Genomic DNA, 22,520 nt, shown 5'->3' with positions numbered 1-22,520 from the left:
CTCTTTCTTCCTCCCTCCCTCCCTTCTTTCTTTTTCTTTCATTCTTTCTTTTTTTCCTAATGAAATGTCCCTTTTGTGCTGTCATATTGATGGAGAAACAGCATTACAAGTGGTGGTTAAGCTTGCTGGCTAGCCCACAAAGGCTTCCTTAACCATAATTTGTCTGAACTACAGTTTTTAACTGGTTAAGCACTCACTTACTATGAAATACATTCTTTGGAAGTTTGAAAAAAAATCTGATACCACAATAAAAATTTTTAATGTAGTAATGTATAAAATGTAAAAATATGAACTGCAATTTTTAAAAATGCTTTTTAAAAGCAATTCAATTATATTTTCTAATAAGATACTTATGTTGTAAAGAACAGGGCAAATATTTCTAAGAATTTTAAAATGTTTAAAGTGCATGGATCACAATTGTTTTTTAAATCATTATATACGTGATGTGGTAGGCATATTTAGCAATTTAACATATGTTGTATCAATTAAACCTTGTAATAAAATATTTTGTAATTACTATTACCCCCATGTTACTGAGGATACTGAGATTGAGAGAGATGATACTTTTTGCCTGAATCATGGAGAAAATTATGACAGAACCAGAATTCAAATCAAGATCAATTCATATTCAAAGCTTTTACCATTATATTATATTATATAGAATAGTATTGGGTTTACTTTGCAAATAAAATAATTTTGAAAATGAATATATTTTTCAAAATTTACTTTACCTCCACACTAAAACTTTCATATACACTAAACTTGGAAGTCAGATATGTTAGGGTCTGAATCCTGCTCTTCTACTTCTTGGAGGTGTAATCCTGGGCAAATTATTTAACCACTGTGAGGTGGGGCTTACTGTAAGTAAGGTGGAAATAAAAGCGCCAAAGTGTTTGAGATAATAAAGAAAAGTAATGTGTAGAAATGGGTTAATATCTGTAAAACCTGACAAACTGCATGACTCAGACTGCCAAATGTCAAAAAAACAAGCATTCCCTTCCCCTTCACAAGATCCCCCCTTGGCTTTGTAGGCACACAAAAAGATTTTTAAATTCTCAGAATGATTTGATTGAAAACAGGCACTCTTGTTTAGATGATTACATTCCTTCTCTACCATGGCTTTTGACTTTAGAATGTTCCAAAGTACAAATCCTCTGATGGAGAACTTCTGTGGGTTGTGCCCTGCCCTGCACTGCATTCTCACAACCACAATCTGCTCCTCACCCTGGGATGACCTACTTGTGACACACCATCTCGTGCGGCAAGTTTTATAGTGACTGATGCCTTAGCGACCAGATTCCTGGTTCTGGTTTCTCCTCCCCCACTTGACCTCCACAAAGGCTGTTTTTGTGCGTGCCTAGAATTGACTGCACACATCCAGGAACTGGAGAGGAGAGCTGAGACTGGGGTGTTTTCGTAATAAAACCTTGGTTCTAAATATCTGACCCTCTACCAGTTTCTACTCCATTTCATCCTCTCTTCCCTCCAGGTGACTCTTGGATTGATTTGAATCAATACTGGATTTATTTGAACAATGTGGCAGTGACTGCATTTTTCACATGAAAATGCTTACCTACTGACCAAGAAGCACTGCCTACACATATAATGAAACATGCTTCAGATCAACTTGTTTAAGTTTTATGTGGTTACCACACTACATTCTGTTCATCGTTCTCTGGGATTTTATAGTTTGCATGAAATGTAATATGGTCATTCACAACCATTAAAAAATACAGAGAATAGTTCTTTCTTTCATAAAATAATAGTCTCAGATGATTATACTTCCAAAAGCAAATGGCAAATAATATACAGACAGAGCCACCTTGATTAATAAGCAATGGCACTATCATTTGAATATTTAACGTAAATTTATTATTACTCAATCTTAAAATCTCCTTTTTTAATGAGAAGCGGTAACATGAAATTGTATACTTCGAAACTGGTTATATATAAAAAATTGATATATTGTATTCATCAAAAACGTTTCAACCACAGTAAAAACAGCTCATTTGAACATTCAGAATTGTTCTTCTATAGCAGGAGCCACATATTTACATGAATATACATATACAAAAAATGTCAGTCCTTTGAGGTTCAAACAAATCTGCCTTGGCTTAAAACAATTTCAACAAAATTTTAAAATATGTCAACATTACTAAATTCCTCAATACTTAAAATACTAAGTTGTGACAATTTTTATAAATGAGTGTTACATAAAGACAGTGTTTCATAATTCCCCAATACTTTTGTAGATCAATGGTTCATTCATCCAACCATTCATTCATTCATTCAAAAAATATTTAAGCAATACCTACTTTCTTCAAGGCATAATGGTTCTTTAACAAATTTTTAGTTGTTTCAGTTTTTAATTAGAAGTGATCAACACTTATGAATAGAGTCAATATATGCAAAATAATGTAGTGGTAAACAGTAACGTTCCTTTTTTGAATAGATTGTATTTTATGCTACTTGCTATACAATTTTATGTAATGACTATTTCCAAACACTAAAAGCTAATGTATGCTGCTTTTCTTTCTCTCCATGGTAGTCCATTCCACTGCTATCTCAGTGAGAACCCAGGGCTCTCACCGCTCTCTTTGGAGCTCTGTGAGGCTTCATCAAATGCTTATTATGACTACTTACAATTTTGCAGAACCTAAAGGACTAATGAAGTAAAACTCTGGACCCACTCTCTTATCTCCATGACCAGTTAGAACAATTTGGATGTTTTCAAAGCTAAAGTATTGGGTTGGCCAAAAAGTTCGTTTGGGTTTTGTTCTGCAAAAACCTAAAAGAACTTTTTGGCCAACCCAATATTTGCAATGCCCCGCAGCTCAAGTGTTAGAGCATCAAGTCACCCCCAGAGGTACTGGGGTATCCTTCCAGGCAAGGACACATTTTGCTTTACAGGAATAGAGCTTTGCTTGTAATGTGCTTAAGCTCTTACCACTTACATATAAATTTCATAAAGTGATATCTGTTCTATGAATGATGTAGATACAACTGGAGTTCCAAGCATTAGTAAATTTCAACAAATATTTAAATTAATGGTAGACAAAAATACTTCCATTTATTTATATTATGAAGAAATTCTTCACAGTTGAACAAGATTATTACAGACTTACCTGAATCTGTAGCTGTGATCAACAAGACAAAATGCTCCTTTGTTTCACGGTCCAAACTCTGTGTCACTCGAAGCTCTCCACTAGATGAGAGAGTAAAAGCACTGTCTTCATTACCACCAAATAGAACATACGAGAGTTTGCTGTTAGAACCTTGATCGTCATCTCTTGCCACGACCTATAGGAGAGAATAATACACACCATGAATGCGAGTAAAACTAACAAAATGTATATCATGAAATAAAGTGTATCATTAAAAATAATGAGGTAGAGCCATATGTTCCAATATTAAAAGGTTTCAAAGACATGTTTGTAAGTTTCAAGCAAAAAATTAAAATAGTACAGAGTACTATGCATTATTTGTGCAAAAATAGGCATAAAAGCCATACATTGAATTCTTGGAAGGCTTCACAAAAAATTTTAACAGTAGTTTCATCCAAGTAGTTGGATTTGTAAAGAGGGAAGGGAGAACAACATTTGTAGGTTTTCAAACTTTTACATCATTTTATTTTCTTACCATGTGCAGATATTAGTTATAGTGAAACAAAATTCAAAAATACACAAATGCATAAATATGTGCAACATGAGTAAACACAAAAGAATATAACTGAAATGCAATATTTAATCTACAAGGAAATAAATAAGTCCTTAGGTATAATTTTCATAAAACTGTCCTTTTCAAGATTTGCTATACCTGCAAGTAAGCATTTTTGGATGAGAAAGAGGAAGAGAGTGGGGGAAGCATGTACATTTTAATTAAATGAGAGTCTTATAATGAACACAATATTTGTTTTATTTAAATATACTGACCTGAAGAATTGTTCTGGGTAGTGTCCCCAAATTCTCCGGGACATTTACAGAATATGGAGATAGCTCAAATATGGGAACAAAATCATTAATATCCAGTAGAACAACACTGACAGTGGAGGTATCAGTTCTGGGGGTGCTGCCCCGATCTGTGGCCTGAACAGTTAAAAAGTAAGTAGGGGTCTTCTCTCTATCCAAGGGCTTAGCCACAGTGATTGCACCTGTGACTGAGTCGATCCGAAATTCCTGATTGGCATTACCATCAATAATGCCATAGCGGACCTGTCCATTTGTACCTTCATCTCCATCTGCTGCTGATACTTGTATTATATCCGTTCCAGTGAGTGTATTTTCATCAATCTCCACTTTATACACGGCCTGTGCAAAAACAGGGTTATTATCGTTGATGTCAAGTACCATAACTACAACCTCTGTAGATGAAGAGAGAGATGGTTGACCTTTGTCTGTAGCCACCACTGTTAGAGTATAATTAGAAACCTCTTCTCGATCCAGTTCTCCAGTGAGCCTCACTTCTCCATCAATGGTCCCAATACTGAACTTGTTTCCCGAAGGGTTCAGTAGGTTGTACTCAATATAGCTATTTGGGCCGCTGTCTGGGTCAGTTGCTTGCGCTTTGAAAACAATGGTATCAATAGGTGTGTTTTCTGGAATGTATGTCAATTTAGGGGAAAGAAATGTTGGTGGGTTATCATTTACATCCAACAAGATAATGGAGACTTGAGCAGTGCTTGTGAATCTGGAGGCTGGAAGCTGTGGCAGGTCGTGCACTTGAACGACCAGATTGTAGAAGGACTGACTTTCCCGATCCAAAGCTTTCTGGACTTTCAGTATCCCATGCTTGTCAACTGTAAACTGCCCAAGGCTATCACCAGAAGCAATGCTGTAAGCCAACTGGGAGTTGATGCCTGAAATGGAAGGGAAAAATTAAATTTTCTGAAACATGTGCTGATTGCAAACTAAACTGCACCAAAATTTTCATGATATGAAACTGCACATTTGATATATGATGCCTCCAAACACACCTTACAGATGATTTAGCCACAGTTAATTTTCTTTATAAGTAATACATAACCCATAATCCTTTCCTTGTCAACATCTGATCTGAAAAGATGTTTACAATCTGGTGAACAAATGATGTATATACTGCGGGCTATTTACCATGGTGTTGAAATGCTAAATTACAAAAATAAAGAGGAAAAAAATATTCCAGAGAGCGGATATTTTTCTATACATTTACTTATTTCTGTCACATAATTCCTGAGAGTTCAACATTAACAGTGCCACACTATACTACTAGCCAAACATTTATCACTTTAGTAATTTATTGAGGCCGACACCAATTTTCAGAGAAGGGTAATAAAATTTTCTGATGTATGGCATTAGTCATGGATGCTTTAAGTTTACTTTTACATTTCTTGTCAGAACCAATAAATACTTTTTAATTCCTATTAAGCATCTGGCTAATGGCCTTTGAGAAAATAATTCTCTTTCAAATTTTATTATGTGTATGTACCGTGTTTTAAAAGTAATTTTTGAAAGAAATATTAGCAGTAAAAGGCTCCAAATATAAAGGTTCACACTATTTGGGGGCTATTTTTAGATAATATTTTATCTATTTTTCCCAGGAACACGTGTCAAGGACCTGCTGTATAGCACAGGGAACTCTGCTTAATATTATGTAACAACCTAAATGGGAAAAGAATTTGAAAATGAATAGATACATGTATATGTATAACTGAATCACTTTGCTGTACACCTGAAACTAACAACACTGGTAATCAACTATAGTCCCATATAAAATAAAAAGTAAAAAAAAAATTATATATAAATCCTCATTTCATAAAATGATTGCAGAGATTTTTCTAACAAAGATGATATGAAGAATGGATCAACCTATTAGTTTAGTAAATAATTTAAAGGTAAACAACAGATAAGCAGTGCAAACAGAAAGAAAAATCATATTTTCTGCCCCAGAATAGCATTTTCTTCACTGGTGCACAATGTCATGTGTACTTTTATATTTTATCATAAAGCTGTTGGGCAACCATAGGATAAGAATTTCCAAGAAACATATTGTATATCTAGATAACTCATCCTTAATAAAGATACTATACTCTGGGATCTTCTGCTAGGGAAAATCTGTTGAGTTACAAAAACTGCTTACAAATGGCTCCTATATTTCTGAAGTTAATTTTAACTATTCAGGTGTCAGAAAAGATGTCCACCCTTTGCCAAAAGTCTTCTAGAACAATTTGATCGCCTTTTTCCTCTTTTATTTCTTGAAAAATACTCTTTCTCAAGATTCTGTGAATATTTGAGTTTGCTTTTGCCTTTTCTTTAAACTCATTACAATCTTTATAAAGGTAAGTTTAGTTGAGTAACAGGATTTTTTTTCTACCAGGTAAAGTCTGCTTGCTCTATTTTTAAAAAAATGCTAGAATTATTATTTTCCTGTGATTTAATAGTCTCTTATCTAATGTCTTTTGTCAATATGTTGAAGCAGAGAAAAATATTTATGGAGATAACTTTCGGGAACTGGCTTATTCACAAAAATTTCTAGGATAAACAAGGATTGAGTAGATCTTTGAAAAGGTAGGATTTTTCTCCTCATTTAAGAGTTGTGGCTTTTAATCTTTGTAGTTTATTTAAGACTATTCACAAGAGAACAAAGCAGAGGTTATAAACTTCCAAATACTTAGGAGTCTGAGGATCAGGAAAAATATGAATAAATAAAGCTAACGGAGGCCACAGCTCAATTCACCAGCAGGAGATAAAGAGAAGTTTAAGATCTGGATAGAACAAGGTCAAGAGCCTACTTCAACTCTTTGACTTAAAATTCCACAGGTTTGGGGGAAGAAAAGTTCTATCAACTGATGCAAAGATAAAAAGTTTCATCAACTGGTGCAATATATGTATATATTACTTAGAAAGCCATTTGATTTTAAAGATATATATACCCATATATATATTATATATATATATTTCATATATTTTTAAATAGAATTACTCTCTAAGGAAATTTTTTGCCTTTCCTATCACTAACTCATCAGTAAATATTTAATTTCTAGTCTTTGAGGCACAAATTCATACACAATTATTATTGAGAAAAAAGTTATGATGACCTCTGGATAAAAATAATACCAACAAGCAGAGATATACTTCTATGTAAGCATATAAAACCTTTCATGCCCAAGATCAAAAGAAATTTAAAATACTTACAAAACTACAGATGGCTACAAAGTGATGGCCTAACATTTCTACATAAATCAACTGGAATGCAAGTAATTAAATCAAGGATCTGAACACCCTTGGTCCACTGTGTATGCTACTTCCTGGAGTAAACAATTAACTTGCAGAGGCAAAAAGAGAACATGATACCAAGATTTTATAGTCTTGTAAAGAGCAGGAGAGCCTCCTTTTTAGGGAAAACGTTTAGTGGAGTAGGTAGATGGTGGAAGTAATAAATATTAAGCTTTAGCTAGAATTAAGAAAAAAGAAAAATTTGGCTTTATATTCAAATTCATAATGAAAAATGTATCAGGTGATAACGTTAACAATGAACTGACAATAACAATCATTATCTTTGAAAAAATAAACATACAAATACAACTAGTTTTGCACAAAATATTGCAGCATCATCTAAGAAACAGCTCTCATCTCAGGAACTGAGACCTTACGGTTGCAATTACAGGCCATGGAAGCCATCTATATGGACTTTACTGTAAAGAAAAGGACTTTTCATTCCTGTCAAGTCTAAGTGACTCTGGGCATGTGCTCTACATCTAGAAAATACATGTAGACATATTGAAACTCAAAATTCTCCCTGAACCTTTGTACTATCCTGAAAAATTGAGAGCTCAGGCCATTCTTCTCTCTCTGCTCCTTGCATCAAATATCCCAATCATGAATCACTAAATATATTATTTTAGTATTCTATAATTTATTCATATGTGTTGGGACTTGAATTTAGTGGGCTTTCATAGCACCAGATTTTTAAGCTTAGAAAAGTTCATATTTCTAACCATTTGTGTTCAATGTTCTGAAAGCAGTTTATTTACATGACTCTTTCTTTCTTTCTGGCAGCTTTATTGTGTGTGTGTGGTTGTGTTAGGGTTTTTTTTTTTTTTTTTGGTTGATTTTTATTTCAATCTTAAGAATAATTTAGTTCCAGGAAATACAGCATATAACTATAGGTATGTAGTTCTACTATGAAATGTGTATATTTATTCACAATCCATAAATGTTGTCTAATTATTTCTATGATGAACTAGTATTTGTCAACTTATCATACAGCTGTAACACATGGAACTCTTGCAAATAGCATTCACTTTTATGAAGCAGTTCCAACAAGGTCATCAGGTCACTGGAATATGAAACCCATTTACAGGTCAAATGATCTGCATTGTGTACCAAGCATATATCAGTAAATTTATTCAGCAATAATTACAATTGCTTTATGACTCTACAACTCCCCAATATTTTGAAGAGTTTATGAATTTATTTCTAGGATAATGTAATAATTATCAAAGCCAGAATATTTCCATGAAACTTCCATTTTATAATACTTTGCCTTAATATGATACTTTCTTAACTGTATGCACGAAAGCCTTGAGATTAATACATGTGCTACTTATCTTGTGAACACAGTAAAATATTTGCTTTATTCTTATTAAATGGCATGTAATCTAAAATTTTAGGTTAAAATTAGAGAATTTAGATATAAGTAACAGAAAATGTTAAATTTATTTCCATATAAAATGTCTTCATTTAAGATGACAATATTCTCTCATCTGAAAACTCTTGATCAGAGATTAAAATAAATTTGCTAATAAATTTTCTAATTAGAAAAGTCTAATTAGCAAATAATATTGTTTGTGAAATATGTTGAGAACTATTTAGTATAACTGACTTGGCAGTTTTAAACAAAGAAGGTTACCCTTGTACAGTCTTATCATGATCCCTGTAATTCAGAGAGATTAGAAACTGTGTCCTATATTTTAGGTCAAAGTACAGGAAATTACACTGATAAAAGTATTCTAAACTAAAACAATGGGAAAATGTAGCTTGAAACTTTTACCTAACACAATTAAAGGCAAAAAAAAAAATCCATAAAAAGTAACTTGAAGTCAATGGTTAACACATTTCTCTGCATATGCTTACATGGATTATTCCAGCAGCTTTCACATACAAAAAAGTGTCTTATTTGCTATTTTCCCAGTTCCCTACAATCAAGGTGTGAGGATAAACGAAATTTACTTTAGAGCTGCACACAATCCTGTGATACAGTGGACTCTCTCTAATACATAATAAATAAGTCACAATGAAACCTGGCAGATAATTCTTCACTACAGAAAAGTTGGAACCAATAAAAAAGGTTCACATCCAGAGATCAGGTAAATTAATTAAGTTTATATCAATAATAATAGAGAAATCAACATCCAAAATAAAGATTAACCTCAGTTGTGTATAAAGCCTAATGGTAGACAATTACAGAGCTGGGCTGATGTACATGAAATAGACTGAGCAATGTTCTTAGGCCAGGACTGGGTACATACTAAGGACAGGTGGCCCATCACATTTGCTGGTTCCCCATCCACGGATTCAACCACCATGGATCAAAAATATTTGGGAAAGAAAGACTCCAAACATTTCCAAAAAGAAAAACTTGAATTTTCCATGCACTGGCAACTATTTACATAGCATTTATATTGTATTAGGTATTATAACTAATCTAGTAATCTATATGGGAGGATGTGCATAGATTATATGCAAATACTACACCACTTTACATAAAGGATTTGAGCATCTTGGATCTTGGTACCAGTAGGGGTCCTGGAACCAATCCCCTGCAGATACCAAGGGACGACCTGTATTTGACAATTGTCAGTTATTGTTACTAATATTATTAGCAATTTCTAGAACTAACATTATAGGCACTTCTATTTTATGTATATTTATGTGTCCAATATTAACTGTGCTTAAATAAGAGGGGAAAACTTCAAAATGTACTTAATGAATTCCAAAGAAAGCATTCTCATGAATTAAAATACTGTGCTCTTTGCCTCTCATATCTTTCTAAGTGGCAATTCTGGACACTCCTGAAAGGAAACTAAGTATAGAGCAGAATGTTGAGATAGAATGGTACTCTGAGATTACATAAATCATTTAAGTCAGCAAGAACCAGGAAATTCTAAATTAAGGTTGATATGCCTATGTCATGAGGCATATCGTTGGGCTAGAGACCCATTTCCTCTTAAAATAATGTCCCTTGTTTTCTCAACTGAATGAACATTTAGCTGCATCCAGTGGAAGGGAAAACAAGGTACTAACTTTCCAAACAGTTTAGTTAAAGACTGATAATCTATACAATGTTATCTCTGAGCCTGTATTATCTGATATTCGTATATACAAGTTAATCTTAGAAGAAAGACCACGGGAGTCCTATTTTAAAATAAAGTTTTTCAAATAAATAAAAATCAAGCAAAAATCGAACATTGTAAAGTCTAGATTTAATGTAAAATCTCAACTGGATTATATAGCATAAATTAAAGAGATCTGAGACTGTCCTTTGAGACAAAGCATGAAAGCTTGCTACAATACTCTGAGCAATTTTCAGTCAGAAATATAAAACTAGGGCTTCCCTGGTGGTGCAGTGGTTGAGAGTCCGCCTGCCGATGCAGGGGACACGAGTTCGTGCCCCGGTCCGGGAAGATCCCACATGCTGCAGAGCGTCTGGGCCCGTGGGCCATGGCCGCTGAGCCTGCGCGTCCCGAGCCTGTGCTCCACAGTGGGAGAGGCCACAGCGGTGAGAGGCCCGCGTACCGCAAAAAAAAAAAAAAAAAAAAGAAATATAAAACTAATCATGCATTCTTAAGTATTTTTTGAGACTTTGGTTTTCCTTTTGCATCCATATTTTATCCTTTTCATGTTAAAAGAATATATGTAAGCAAATAGCTATTTATCTGACATAAACCTACCAAAAAGCTGTTTTATGACTTCTACATTGCTAACCTGCAATAGTGTCATACAGTTAGGGAGAAAAAAAGAAAGACAAAGTTTAAAAAGCTTATAAGATGATAACAATGCATGCAGTGTAACTGTTATAAATAAGAAATTAACCAACAAAATACTTAATCTTTTCATCCTCTATAGTTAAATTATAATCTATTCCCTAACTTTGGACCTATACTTATAAAATGCAATTTTGTGACAGCTGCACACAGTAAAGAAATACGAAATAAAGCTGATGGTATTTTTTAATAAAGTTTAAGTATATAAAATAAAGTACATACCATCATCCGCGTCAGTAACATTAAACACAAGAACAGTAGATCCTAGAGGTAGATTCTCCATTAAAGATGTGCTGTATGAATCCAAGCTGAAAATGGGTGGGTTATCATTTACATCTAGTATATTGAAATAAACCCTAATGGTAGTAAATTGTCCCCCACCATCTTCAGCTCGAACAGTGAGAATATAATATTGCTGTGCTTCATAATCTAATATTCGAGTCAAATTAAAGACTCCGGTAACTGGATTCAGGAAAAATGTGCCATCTTCATCGTCTTCATTTACAATATATGTAATTTCTCCATTCACACCAGAGTCATCGTCTGTAGCTAAAATGGCTGCTACCAAAGAACCTATCAGAAAAATAAGAGTCTAAAATTAATGGGACAGGGTATTGCTAAGAGAATACTTATGATATCAAAAACTTTATTTCTACAGTAAAGTATTTTAACTAGAGAATTACTATGAAAATATAATGAACACAACATTCTGTAGATTTCTACATTAACACCCGATACCAACATTCCCAAATAGCATCAAAATGTATAGCGTATTAGATATCCAGTAGATCTTATGTTGCAATGTAAATGTTCTGGGGAATGAACACTACTTCGGACATTATTTTTCTACCTGGCACTACCAATCCATAAACATATTGATGAATTCAATGAGCATATATTGGGGCCCATTGCTAGTGTCAGGAACTGGGAATTCCAAGCAATAATACAAACTTATGCTGAGGGGATACCAGTTGACAGCTCATATGACCGAGACAGGCTGGGACCTGGGGCCCTTTGCTGCAGTGCTGCAGGGCTTACACCAGCACACACCTCTCCTCAAGCAAAACAAATACAGAGAAACTATATGGGACTGAAAATAACTGTGTGCATGCCCAGTTGGGGCAAATTCTGGACCAAGAGATAAAAAAAGACCAAAAAAAACCAACTGCCACTTCTGAAGAGCCAGGAGCAAAAACTGGGTGTTGGGAGCAAAAGCAGGGTACTGCGCATGCTCCCTGCACTCAGCACCACAAACAGGTGGGCAAAACACCTAAGCCACCCCTCTGGCCCGACCCCTGGGCACACCCCTAACCTGACCCCACATAAGGAACCAGCTTGCCGAGCAAGCAAGGGAACCTGTTACTTGTTTTTGCTCCTTCCTGCTGGGGCAGGGGCCCCAATAAAGCCTAGCCTGAATTTCTTGTCTGGCCTTTAGTCAATTTCTATTGATTGGGGAAGGCCATGAACCCTGGGCAATGTCATGACCATTGCTAGAATTAAGGCGAGAAAGAAATGTAATGGGAATTACATGAAGGACATGCATAACTCATCTTGCGGACTGTAGTGAGAAGTAGGCTTCTATAAATGTTTCACTCCTCTGTCAAATGAGTTTCTAAAACATATGCCTTATTCCAAACTCACTCCAAATGTAATTCAGAATGCAATTTCAGTCTTAGATAAGAATTTCCAATAGTGGGAAGGAAGCATACCCACACCAATTACATGGATTTTGGGTACTCAAATTCAACAGTCACAGCATAATATGTTCAAATAGACAAGGTGGGAATTCAGGATTCCTATTTTACTAACATTTATTGAGCATCTGCTAATCCTCGAACCCCATGTTAGCAAACTCATATATGTTTTACCCTAATTCTAACAGGAATTGTTTCCATATACAGCAGAATGAACTGAAGCTAAGAGAAATGAATACACTGCCCTGGTTCACACAGCTAGTAAGTGTTAGAACCAGTATTGACAGGTTCTCATGTGCTTTTCTTTGCTCTTTCTATGCACAGCAACATATTCACATCAGACTTTTTTTTTTAATCTTTATTGGAGTATAATTGCTTTACAATGATGTGTTAGTTTCTGCTTTATAACAAAGGGGACATCAGACGTTTTTAAAGTGGAAAAATGCTATCAAAACTATGGTTGCCAGAAAAATCCACAATGCATGTCACAAATACTTTCAGAAACAGAAATATCTGTAATTAGTAATCAGATGATTGGCTACCTTCATTTGCTCTCAAAAGTCTAGAAATTTGTTTGGGAATTGTGGTGAAGATGGTTAATTAAAATATTTCAAAATCCAGCATTTATACCTAGTAGCATATGGTAAAAACTAGTCACAATTTAAGAGTAGCCAAAACATAGTCCATAATTGTAGTCAAAGGTGATCCTTGCCAATACACTTATGGGCGTGCCACCTACCTGGGGTAGTGTCTTCTGGGATGTCAAAAGAGTACACAGGCCTGGAGAACTTGGGTGTGTGGTCATTCACATCGCTGACAGTGATATTTATTCTCATATCTGAGGACTGAAGGCCGTCATCTGCACGAACCAGCAAGGAATATTTGGAACGGCGTTCCCTGTCCAACCTCTTGGTAGCTATCAGATCTCCAGATTCAGGGTCAATTCGGAAACTGTCATCGGCTCCACTAATGATTGTGTATGTGACAAGAGCATTTGCACCCTAGGAAAAAAAGATGAGTATCTGAACTGCTAGAAATAGAACACCAAGAGTACCACTTCTTGTGCTGAATACGTATTTGACAAAGTGAAGCTTTGGGGCTTAATTTCACATGTTACTGTAAGATTTCAAAAGGTAACAAGCCAGAGTAGTGTATTACCTAGTCTTTCACTATTCACTCCATTAAATAACAACAAATCGCAACCTTCAGTATTTATATGTATATTTCAGTATTTATATAACACAATGAATCTCAACCTTCAGTATTTATATATACCATTCACTCCATTAAATAACACAACAAATCTCAACCTTCAGTATTTATATATTTTTTAATTCTTAAAATATACACATGGAAAATACGAATGATGCTAATACTATTAACCACATAACCAGAGTTTTGCTAAAGGCTTGCTCTGTGCCAGGCCTAGTGACAGCACTAAGTATGCATTATCTCGCTTCCATTCACAGCTCCGTGAGATACTATTCCTCAAATGAAGACACGGGGTTCCGAGATGCTAGTTAACTTATGCAGAGTCACACTGTAAGTGTGAGTGTGGATTTCAAACCCTAGTCTGCCTGACTCTGAGCTCATGTTCCTTCTGGTTCAACATGAAAAGGTATTAAACAAATCAAGCACTAAATGGAGGCTTGCAATAAGCACTGTAAGAACCAAAGACAGGGATTATTTTGACCAATTTGGTAGTGTGGAGAGTTTAAATCTAAAATAAATGAAGAAAAATCAAGCTAAAGTATTAGATTATGGGTGTATGTTGGAGAATCTCAGTTGTAACACACATTGAATTGTATGGCCAAGAAACCACTAATCTTGTTTTAATTGAAAACAATCTTTTAAGGCTCTCGATAGTGTAGGATGGACTAGAATGAGGAGAGGCCAGAGAAGGGAGACAGTGAATAAAGTTTGGCCCCAAGAGACTGGGGCTTTAGTTCCTCAAGATGAAACTCTATACAATCTGTATTATTTTCTGGTTCTAAGTCCCTGCTCTGTAAAATGAAAGCAGGGATCCATTCTTGTTTTCTCTCAGATCTTAGAGCTGTAGCACTCAAAATCTGAGGTATGAACTAGGAATTTGGCAGAAGGAATGGAAAAGTTGAGAAAAATACAACATTTATTAAGTGTTTATTAAGTGCTAAGCACTGCTCTGAGCACATCACTTCATGGGCACTAGTTGTTTAGATACTTAAAGGTAATCCAGTTGGGTAAGTACTATTATTATCCCAATTTTGAAGATAAAGAAACTGAGACAAAGAAATATGAACCCTGGCTATCTTGCTCTAGAAATGAGACTCTCAATTATTATGTACCAAACATAATACACAGGACAAATTAGTTAAGGTCTGATAGGTTATTGGATATAGAAGTAACAATATCTCTCATTTGTTCAACATTCCCCTATATTCTCATTTCTTTCTTTTTTTTAAAATTGCAGTTGATTTACAATGTTGTGTTAGTTTCAGGTGTACAGTAAAGTGAATCAGTTATATATATATATATATATATATATATATATATATATATATCTCCACTCTTTTTTTAGATTCTTTTCTCATATAGACCATTACAGAATATTGAGTAGAGTTTCCTGTGCTATACAGTAGGTTCTTATTAGTTATCTATTTTATGTATAGTAATGTGTATGTCAATCCAAAACTCCCAGTGTATCCCTCCCCCCTGCCCTTATCCCCTGGTAACCATAAGTTTGTTTTCTACATCTGTGACCCTACTTCTGTTTTGTAAGTAAGTTCATTTGTACCCTATTTTTAGTTTCCAAATATAAAAAATATGATATTTTTTTTTCTGTGTCTGACTTACTTCACTCAGTCTCATTTCTTTCTTTTAACAACTCCAGGCAATGGATGTAAAAGTGAAACAGAAGGAAAAAAATTTAATTTCAAATTACTTTGGCTGTGAATTAGGAGAATACTCTTGCTGAAGACATCTCTGGATAAGATCTGCTTTGATGCAGGAGAAAGTATACAGTGAAATTTTATAATTTTATATATAGTATGTTAAGCAATTGAAGGATAGTTTCATAGAAATGGTTATGTGGCAATGGTCATAACCATAGAAATGGTTGTGTGGTCAGAGATTTGAAAAGGGGTTTCATAAAACTATCTGAAGGTCGATATATGTAGGTCACAGTTGAGGCCACAAGATTTGTTGAGGATTTAAATTAGAATAGATCAAGAAAGGAACAGCAGCATAAAGATTGAATACTACATTTAGAGAATGAGAAAAAGGGGCAGGGACTATGGGAAGAAGAGGGGGAAGGACCTAGGAGACCCAGAGGACAGCCTGCCACAGAGGTTAAAGGGAAGGTTTCAAGAAAGAACAGATTTTAGCAGCATCAAAAATGAAGAAATTAAGGGAAATTAAAATTAAAGCATCCAGTGCTCGCTTCGGCAGCACATATACTAAAATTGGAATGATACAGAGGAGATCAGCATGGCCCCTGCGCAAGGATGACACACAAATTCGTGAAGTGTTCCATATTTTTCTAATGAGAATCTACTGTATAGCTCAGGGAACTCAGTGCTCTGTGGTAACCTAAATGGGAAGGAAATCCAAAAAAGAGGGGGTATACGTATACGTATAGCTGATTCACTTTGCTGTACAGCAGAAACTAACACAACGTTGTAAAGCAACTGTACTCAAATAAAAATTAATAAAAAAAAATTAAGCACCCATCTGGATTTGATGATGGGGGATGATAACTTTACAGTATTTAAAAGTCTCTTATAAACTTACCTATATATTGTTGCAATTATGAGCAGTTTGATTTAGATATGTTTACTTATATGTATTTTATAATTGAAATATTGAGTTAAATATTATACACTGTACTGGCTGAGATCTGATGCTCTGGAGTCATAGTTTTGGGCTTGAATATTTGCTCTACTACTTATTAATTGTGTGTCATTGGGCCACTACCTAACCTCTTTGAACCAATGTTTCCTTACCTGGACAATCGGGTTGGTAATAATACCTGCCACATAGGGCTGCTCTGAGGATTAAAGGCACTCATATGTGTAAAGGACCTAGAAAAATCCTTGAGAAGCTTTAAGTGTATGACAATGCTAATTGTTACTTTTAGTCCTACTTTAATTATTTTCTTATAAAAGGAATACAACAAGTTAAATGTATTTGATGACTAAGTTGTTTGCAAATAAATAATTTAAGTAAAAATTTGATTAGAGTTGCTACATATCCCAGGGAAAATATTTTCTGATTTCCTGTTAATATGTAGTATTGAGTCTTGACACTGAAGTATAAGTAGTGTTGGAATTGTCAACTTCAAAAATTGCTTTTTGATTTAAATATACTCACATAAAACAAATATACTTTTTTACCATATTAAGCTATAGCAAGGTATTTATTAAAATATACAGCTAAGAACTCTCCAGAAGATATTAGGAAGAACATAAATTTAGGGTGTTTAGACTATAAAGCTGACATGCTGGGAAATTTCAGCAGCTGAAGTTTCCATACATCTTTTCCATCACAGATTAAATATATTTTATCTTCATGACCAAACACATAAGGGGATGATTTCTAACAGTTGAAGGCAAAAATACTCTTTCAAAATTTACATTTAGTGGCATTTGCTATATTTGTACTGCATTCCCTAAGCTAATCTTAAAATTTAGTAACATGAATGCCTCAAAGAACATTTTAATTTAGTAATGGAACAGCTGGGTTTAACATACTATGCACATTTATCTTGCATATTCAGGTGTACATAGAGTATCTAATGTATGTATTGTAATTGTATGGTTTAACAAAAACATTCAATAAGAATTTTAGACTTCCAATCTAACCACATTCTGTACCATTTGTTCTATTTCACAAGGAATTCGATTATTCTGGTAAAACAGTCCAGGGAAAAACAGCTACACTCAATTCTGACCTACTAAAATGGAATTTGGAAACTAGGGGAAAGCCAAGATACAAAAACATTTCAAGCTATTGTACAAATGGTTTGAAATTGAGAAATGTCCTGTCTGCAAAATGACTATAATAATTAATACTCCTAAACTTATGATAATTCTTCTGAACAGAAGCAAAAGCAACAGACTATGTCGATAAACCATCTTTTTCACTTTCAAAATCAGCTGATGTGGTGCATTAGTAGTTCTAGTGAATGTCTGAAAATGTGTAGCCAAGAGTAATGATTTAATTAAGTCTTTTGAAAAGTCTATTTATTTAATATTCCAAATATGCAGTATCAGCAATGCTACAAGAAACAAATATCGTATTTCAGCTGTAGCCCAGTGGAAATAATGCTGTTTAAAAATACTCCACTCTCCTGAGGAACCACAGAGACAAAAGTAAGTGGAAGGAATTCTAAAAGTAAATAGCTATAAATTGCAAATGCATTTTATGAACTTAAGTAGTATTTTCAAAAACACATATGGTACCATGGAACAAAGCTTGAGTATCCTGGCCAATTACAAGCATAATAATTCTGTTTATCGAAGGAAACAAGAGACTGACAAAGTCACATGCTTCTGAGAGATGTGTATCTTGATCCAACACATGTTTCAAAAGATATTTAAATTACGTTCAACATGTATATGTTGCTTTCTAAAACTGATTCCTTTACCCAGGCATTACTCTTCAGTGACCTACTAGTTTCTCTAACATACTAATATTTTTATGTTCAATTTAGTAATTTAGGACAAGTGTATAAGCTAAAGAATATATGGACATAATTTGCTGATTACCTACATAATCTTAGCATTTTAAAGAATTCTAGTAATCTTGCAAAATCAATCTACTGGATAGTTGTGTGACAATTTAATGCTGGCCACAAAGTAAAAGCAACTCCTTGCTTTCAATATTGATTCCTACTCAAAACTAGATGAAGAAAGAAAACAGAGCCACGATTTGGTAAGAAAGAAAACATTTCAAACATATATATATATATATATATATATATATATATATATACATATTTTCAAATTTAACTAAGAGGTAAGGAGCTGACAATAGAGAAGAAGATAGAAGGTTTACCTAAAAGCATTAATATTAATTTATTATAAACCACCCAAAAAAGGAAACAGCCAATAATTCTGAATGCCATAGGAAGCCTAGGTATCCATTATGCATGGCATAGAGCCAAAGAAATTGGTTTCTAAAGCCAGGATTGGAAATAGTCAGTAGTCATTAAAATGCTACTAAAAAATTTAAGAGAAAACATATCCAAGAAGGAAAACAACCTCAGGGGCTTAAAATTTTAAACATAAGAGTCCAAAAGCAGTTTTCAAAAAATGTCTTCCTTTTTTCTTTTTCTTTTTAAACATCTTTATAGGAGTATAATTGCTTTACAACGGGGTGTTAGTTTCTGCTTTACAAAATAGTGGATCAGCTCTACATATACATATATCCCCATATCTCCTCCCTCTTGCATCTCCTTGCCACCCTCCCTATCCCACCCGTCTAGGTGGTCACAAAGCACCGAGCTGATCTCCCTGTTCTATGCAGCTGCTTCCCACTAGCTATTTTACATTTGGTAGTATATATAAGTCCAAGCCACTCTCTCACTTCCTCCCAGCTTACCCTTCCCACTCCCCATGTCCTCAAGTCCATTCTCTACATCTGCATATTTATTCCTGTCCTCCCCCTAGGTTCTTCAGAACCATTTTTTTTTTCAGATTCTATATATATGTTAGCATACGGTATATGTTTTTTTCTTTCTGACTTACTTCACTCTGTATGACAGTCTCTAGGTCCATCCACCTAACTACAAATAACTCAATTTCGTTTCCTTTTATGGCTGAGTAATATTCCATTGTATATATGTGCCACATCTTCTTTATCCATTCATCTGTTGATGGACACTTAGGTTGCTTCCATGTCCTGGCTATTGTAAATCACACTGCAATGAACATTGTGGTACATGACTCTTTTTGAACTATGGTTTTCTCAGGGAATATGCCCAATAGTGGCATTGCTGGGTTGTATGGTAGTTCTATTTTTAGTTTTTTAAGGAACCTCCATACCGTTCTCCATAGTGGCTGTATCAATTTACATTCCCGCCAACAGTGCAAGAGGGCTCCCTTTCCTCCATACCCTCTCCAGCATTTATTGTTTGTAGATTTTTTGATGATGGCCATTCTGACTGGTGTGAGGTGATACCTCATTGTGGTTTTGATTTGCATTTCTCTAATGATTAGTGATGTTGAGCATCCTTTCATGTGTTTGTTGGCAATCTGTATATCTTCTATGGAGAAATGTCTATTTAGGTCTTCTGCCCATTTTTGGATTGGGTTGTTCTTTTGATATTGAGCTGCATGAGGTGCTTGTAAATTTTGGAAATTAATCCTTTGTCAGTTGCTTCATTTGCAAATATTTTCTCCCATTCTGAGGCTGTCTTTTTGTCTTGTTTATGTTTCCTTTGCTGTGCAAAAGCTTTGAAGTTTTATTAGTTCCTATTTGTTTATTTTTGTATTTATTTCCATTTCTCTAGGAGGTGGGTCAAAAAGGATCTTGCTGTGATTTATGTCATAGAGTGTTCTGCCTATGTTTTCCTCTAAGAGTTTGATAGTGTCTGGCATTATATTTAGGTCTTTAATCCATTTTGAGTTTATTTTTGTATATGGTGTTAGGAAGTGTTCTAATTTCATTCTTTTCCATGCAGCTGTCTAGTTTTCCCAGCACCATTTATTGAAGAGGCTGTCTCTTCTCCATTGTATATTCTTGCCTCCTTTATCAAAGATAAGGTGACCATATGTGCGTGGGTTTATCTCTGGGCTTTCTATCCTGTTCCATTGATCTATATTTCTGTTTTTGTGCCAGTACCTTACTGTCTTGATTACTGTAGCTTTGTCATATAGTCTGAAGTCAGGGAGCTGGATTCCTCAGTTTTTCTTTCTCAAGATTGCTTTGGCTATTTGGGGTCTTTTGTGTTTCCATACAGATTGTGAAATATTTTGTTCTAGTTCTGTTAAAAATACCAGTGGTAGTTTGATAGGGATTGCATTGAATCTGTAGATTGCTTTGGGTAGTATAGTCATTTTCACAATGTTGATTCTTCCAATCCAAGAACACGGTATATCTCTCCACCTGTTTGTATCATCTTTCATTTCTTTCAGCAGTGTCTTATAATTTTCTTATAATCTCTGGGAAAGCTTTCACCATTTGATATTACATGGAGCTGGGAGGTCTCTGGTGGACCAATGTCCTGAACTCGGCTCTCCCACCTCAGAGACACAGTCCTGACACCCAGCCAGAGCAGCAAGACCCTGTCAGTCACACGGCTCAGAAGAAAAGGGAGAAAAAAAGAAAGAAAGAAAAAAGAAAATAAAGTTATTAAAATAAAAAATAATTATTAAAAATAAAAATAATTTAAAAAACAAAGAAAGAAAAAGGAGAGCAACCAAATCAAAAAACAAATCCGCCAATGATAACAAGCGCTAAAAACTATACTAAAACAAACAAAAAGCAACGACAACAACAAAGAAATAGACAGACAGAACCCTAGGACAAATGGTAAAAGCAAAGCTATACAGTCAAAATTACACAAAGAAGCATACACATACACACTCACAAAAAGAGAAAAGGGAAAAATATATATATCGTTGTTCCCGAAGTCCACCTCCTCAATTTGGGATGATTCGTTGTCTATTCAGGTATTCCACAGATGCAGGGTACATCAAGTTGACTGTGGAGATTTACTCCGCTGCTCCTGAGCTGCTGAGAGGGATTTCCCTTTCTCTTCTTTGTTCGCACAGGTCCCAGGGTTCAGCTTTGGATTTGGCCCTGCCTCTGCGTGTAGGTCGCCTGAAGGCATCTCTTCCCGCCCAGACAGGACCAGGTTAAAGGAGCCGCTGATTGGGGGGCTCTGGCTCACTCAGGCCATGGGGAGGGAGGGGTACGGATGTGGGGCGAGCCTGCAGCGGCAGAGGCCAGCATGACATTGCACCAGCCTGAGGTGTGCCGTGCGTTCTCCCAGGGAAGTTGTCCCTGGATCACGGAACCCTGGCAGTAGCGGGCTGCACAGGCTCCCGGGAGGGGAGGTGTGGATTGTGACCTGTGCTTGCACACAGGTGGCGGCAGCAGCAGCCATAGTGTTTCATGCCTGCCTCTGGGGTCTGCGCTGGTAGCCGCAGCTCGCGCTCTTCTCTGGAGCTTGTTTACAATGGTCTCTTGCCTCTTCGGCAGCTGCAGACTTTTCCCCGGACTCTGTCCTGGCCAGCTGTGCAGCACTAGCCCCCTTCAGGCTGTGTTCACGCAGCCAGTCCTCTCCGGGCGCTCCGACCGAAGCCGGAGCCTGAGCTCCCAGCCCCACCCGCCCTGGCGGGTGAGCAGACAAGCCTCTCGGGCTGGTGAGTGCTGGTCGGCACCGATCCTCTGTGCGGGAATCTCTCCTCTTTGCCCTCCGCACCCCTGTGGCTGCGCTCTCCTCTGCGGCTTCGAAGCTCACCCCTCCGCCACCCGCAGTCTCCGCCCAGGAAGGGGCTTCCTAGTGTGTGGAAACCTTTCCTCCTTCACAGCTCCCTCCCACTGGTGCAGGTCCCGTCCCTATTCTTTTGTCTCTGTTTTTTCTTTTTTCTTTTGCCCTCTCCAGGTACGTAGGAAGTGTCTTGCCTTTTGGGAAGTCTGAGGTCTTCTGCCAGCGTTCAGTAGGTGTTCTGTAGGAGTTGTTCCACAGGTAGATGCATTTCTGATGTTTTTGTGGGGAGGAAGGTGATCTCCACATCTTACTCCTCCACCATCTTGAAGGTCTCCTCCCCTTCTTTTCTTTAAAGTTGCAGGTGAAACTATTTCCTCCCTTCCATCCTCTG

General features: G+C 35.8%; 1 protein-coding gene and 1 non-coding gene across 2 annotated transcripts in view; one reads left to right on the top strand and one right to left on the bottom strand.

The window, feature by feature from the left end:
- The window catches only part of FAT4 (FAT atypical cadherin 4), a 172,267-nt gene that overhangs the window by 73,319 nt on the left and 76,428 nt on the right, over nucleotides 1-22,520 (bottom strand). The window contains exons 3-6 of the mRNA XM_029235704.1: nucleotides 13,454-13,715; nucleotides 11,243-11,593; nucleotides 3,933-4,855; nucleotides 3,126-3,300 (exon numbers count right to left, since the gene is read on the bottom strand). Of these exons, the coding sequence (XP_029091537.1) occupies nucleotides 3,126-3,300; nucleotides 3,933-4,855; nucleotides 11,243-11,593; nucleotides 13,454-13,715 (1,711 nt within the window). The remainder of the gene's footprint in view (nucleotides 1-3,125; nucleotides 3,301-3,932; nucleotides 4,856-11,242; nucleotides 11,594-13,453; nucleotides 13,716-22,520) is intronic.
- Nucleotides 16,125-16,231, top strand: LOC114903309. The gene has a single exon (XR_003795696.1). It is a non-coding gene; the product is annotated as a U6 spliceosomal RNA (small nuclear RNA).

This window comes from Monodon monoceros, unplaced genomic scaffold (genome assembly GCF_005190385.1).
Source record: "Monodon monoceros isolate NGI ecotype Baffin Bay Population unplaced genomic scaffold, NGI_Narwhal_1 Super_Scaffold_20, whole genome shotgun sequence".
NCBI classification, from domain to species: Eukaryota; Metazoa; Chordata; class Mammalia; order Artiodactyla; family Monodontidae; genus Monodon; species Monodon monoceros.
Note: the sequence above shows the minus strand (reverse complement) of the source record. Positions and strands in the feature narration are given on the sequence as shown.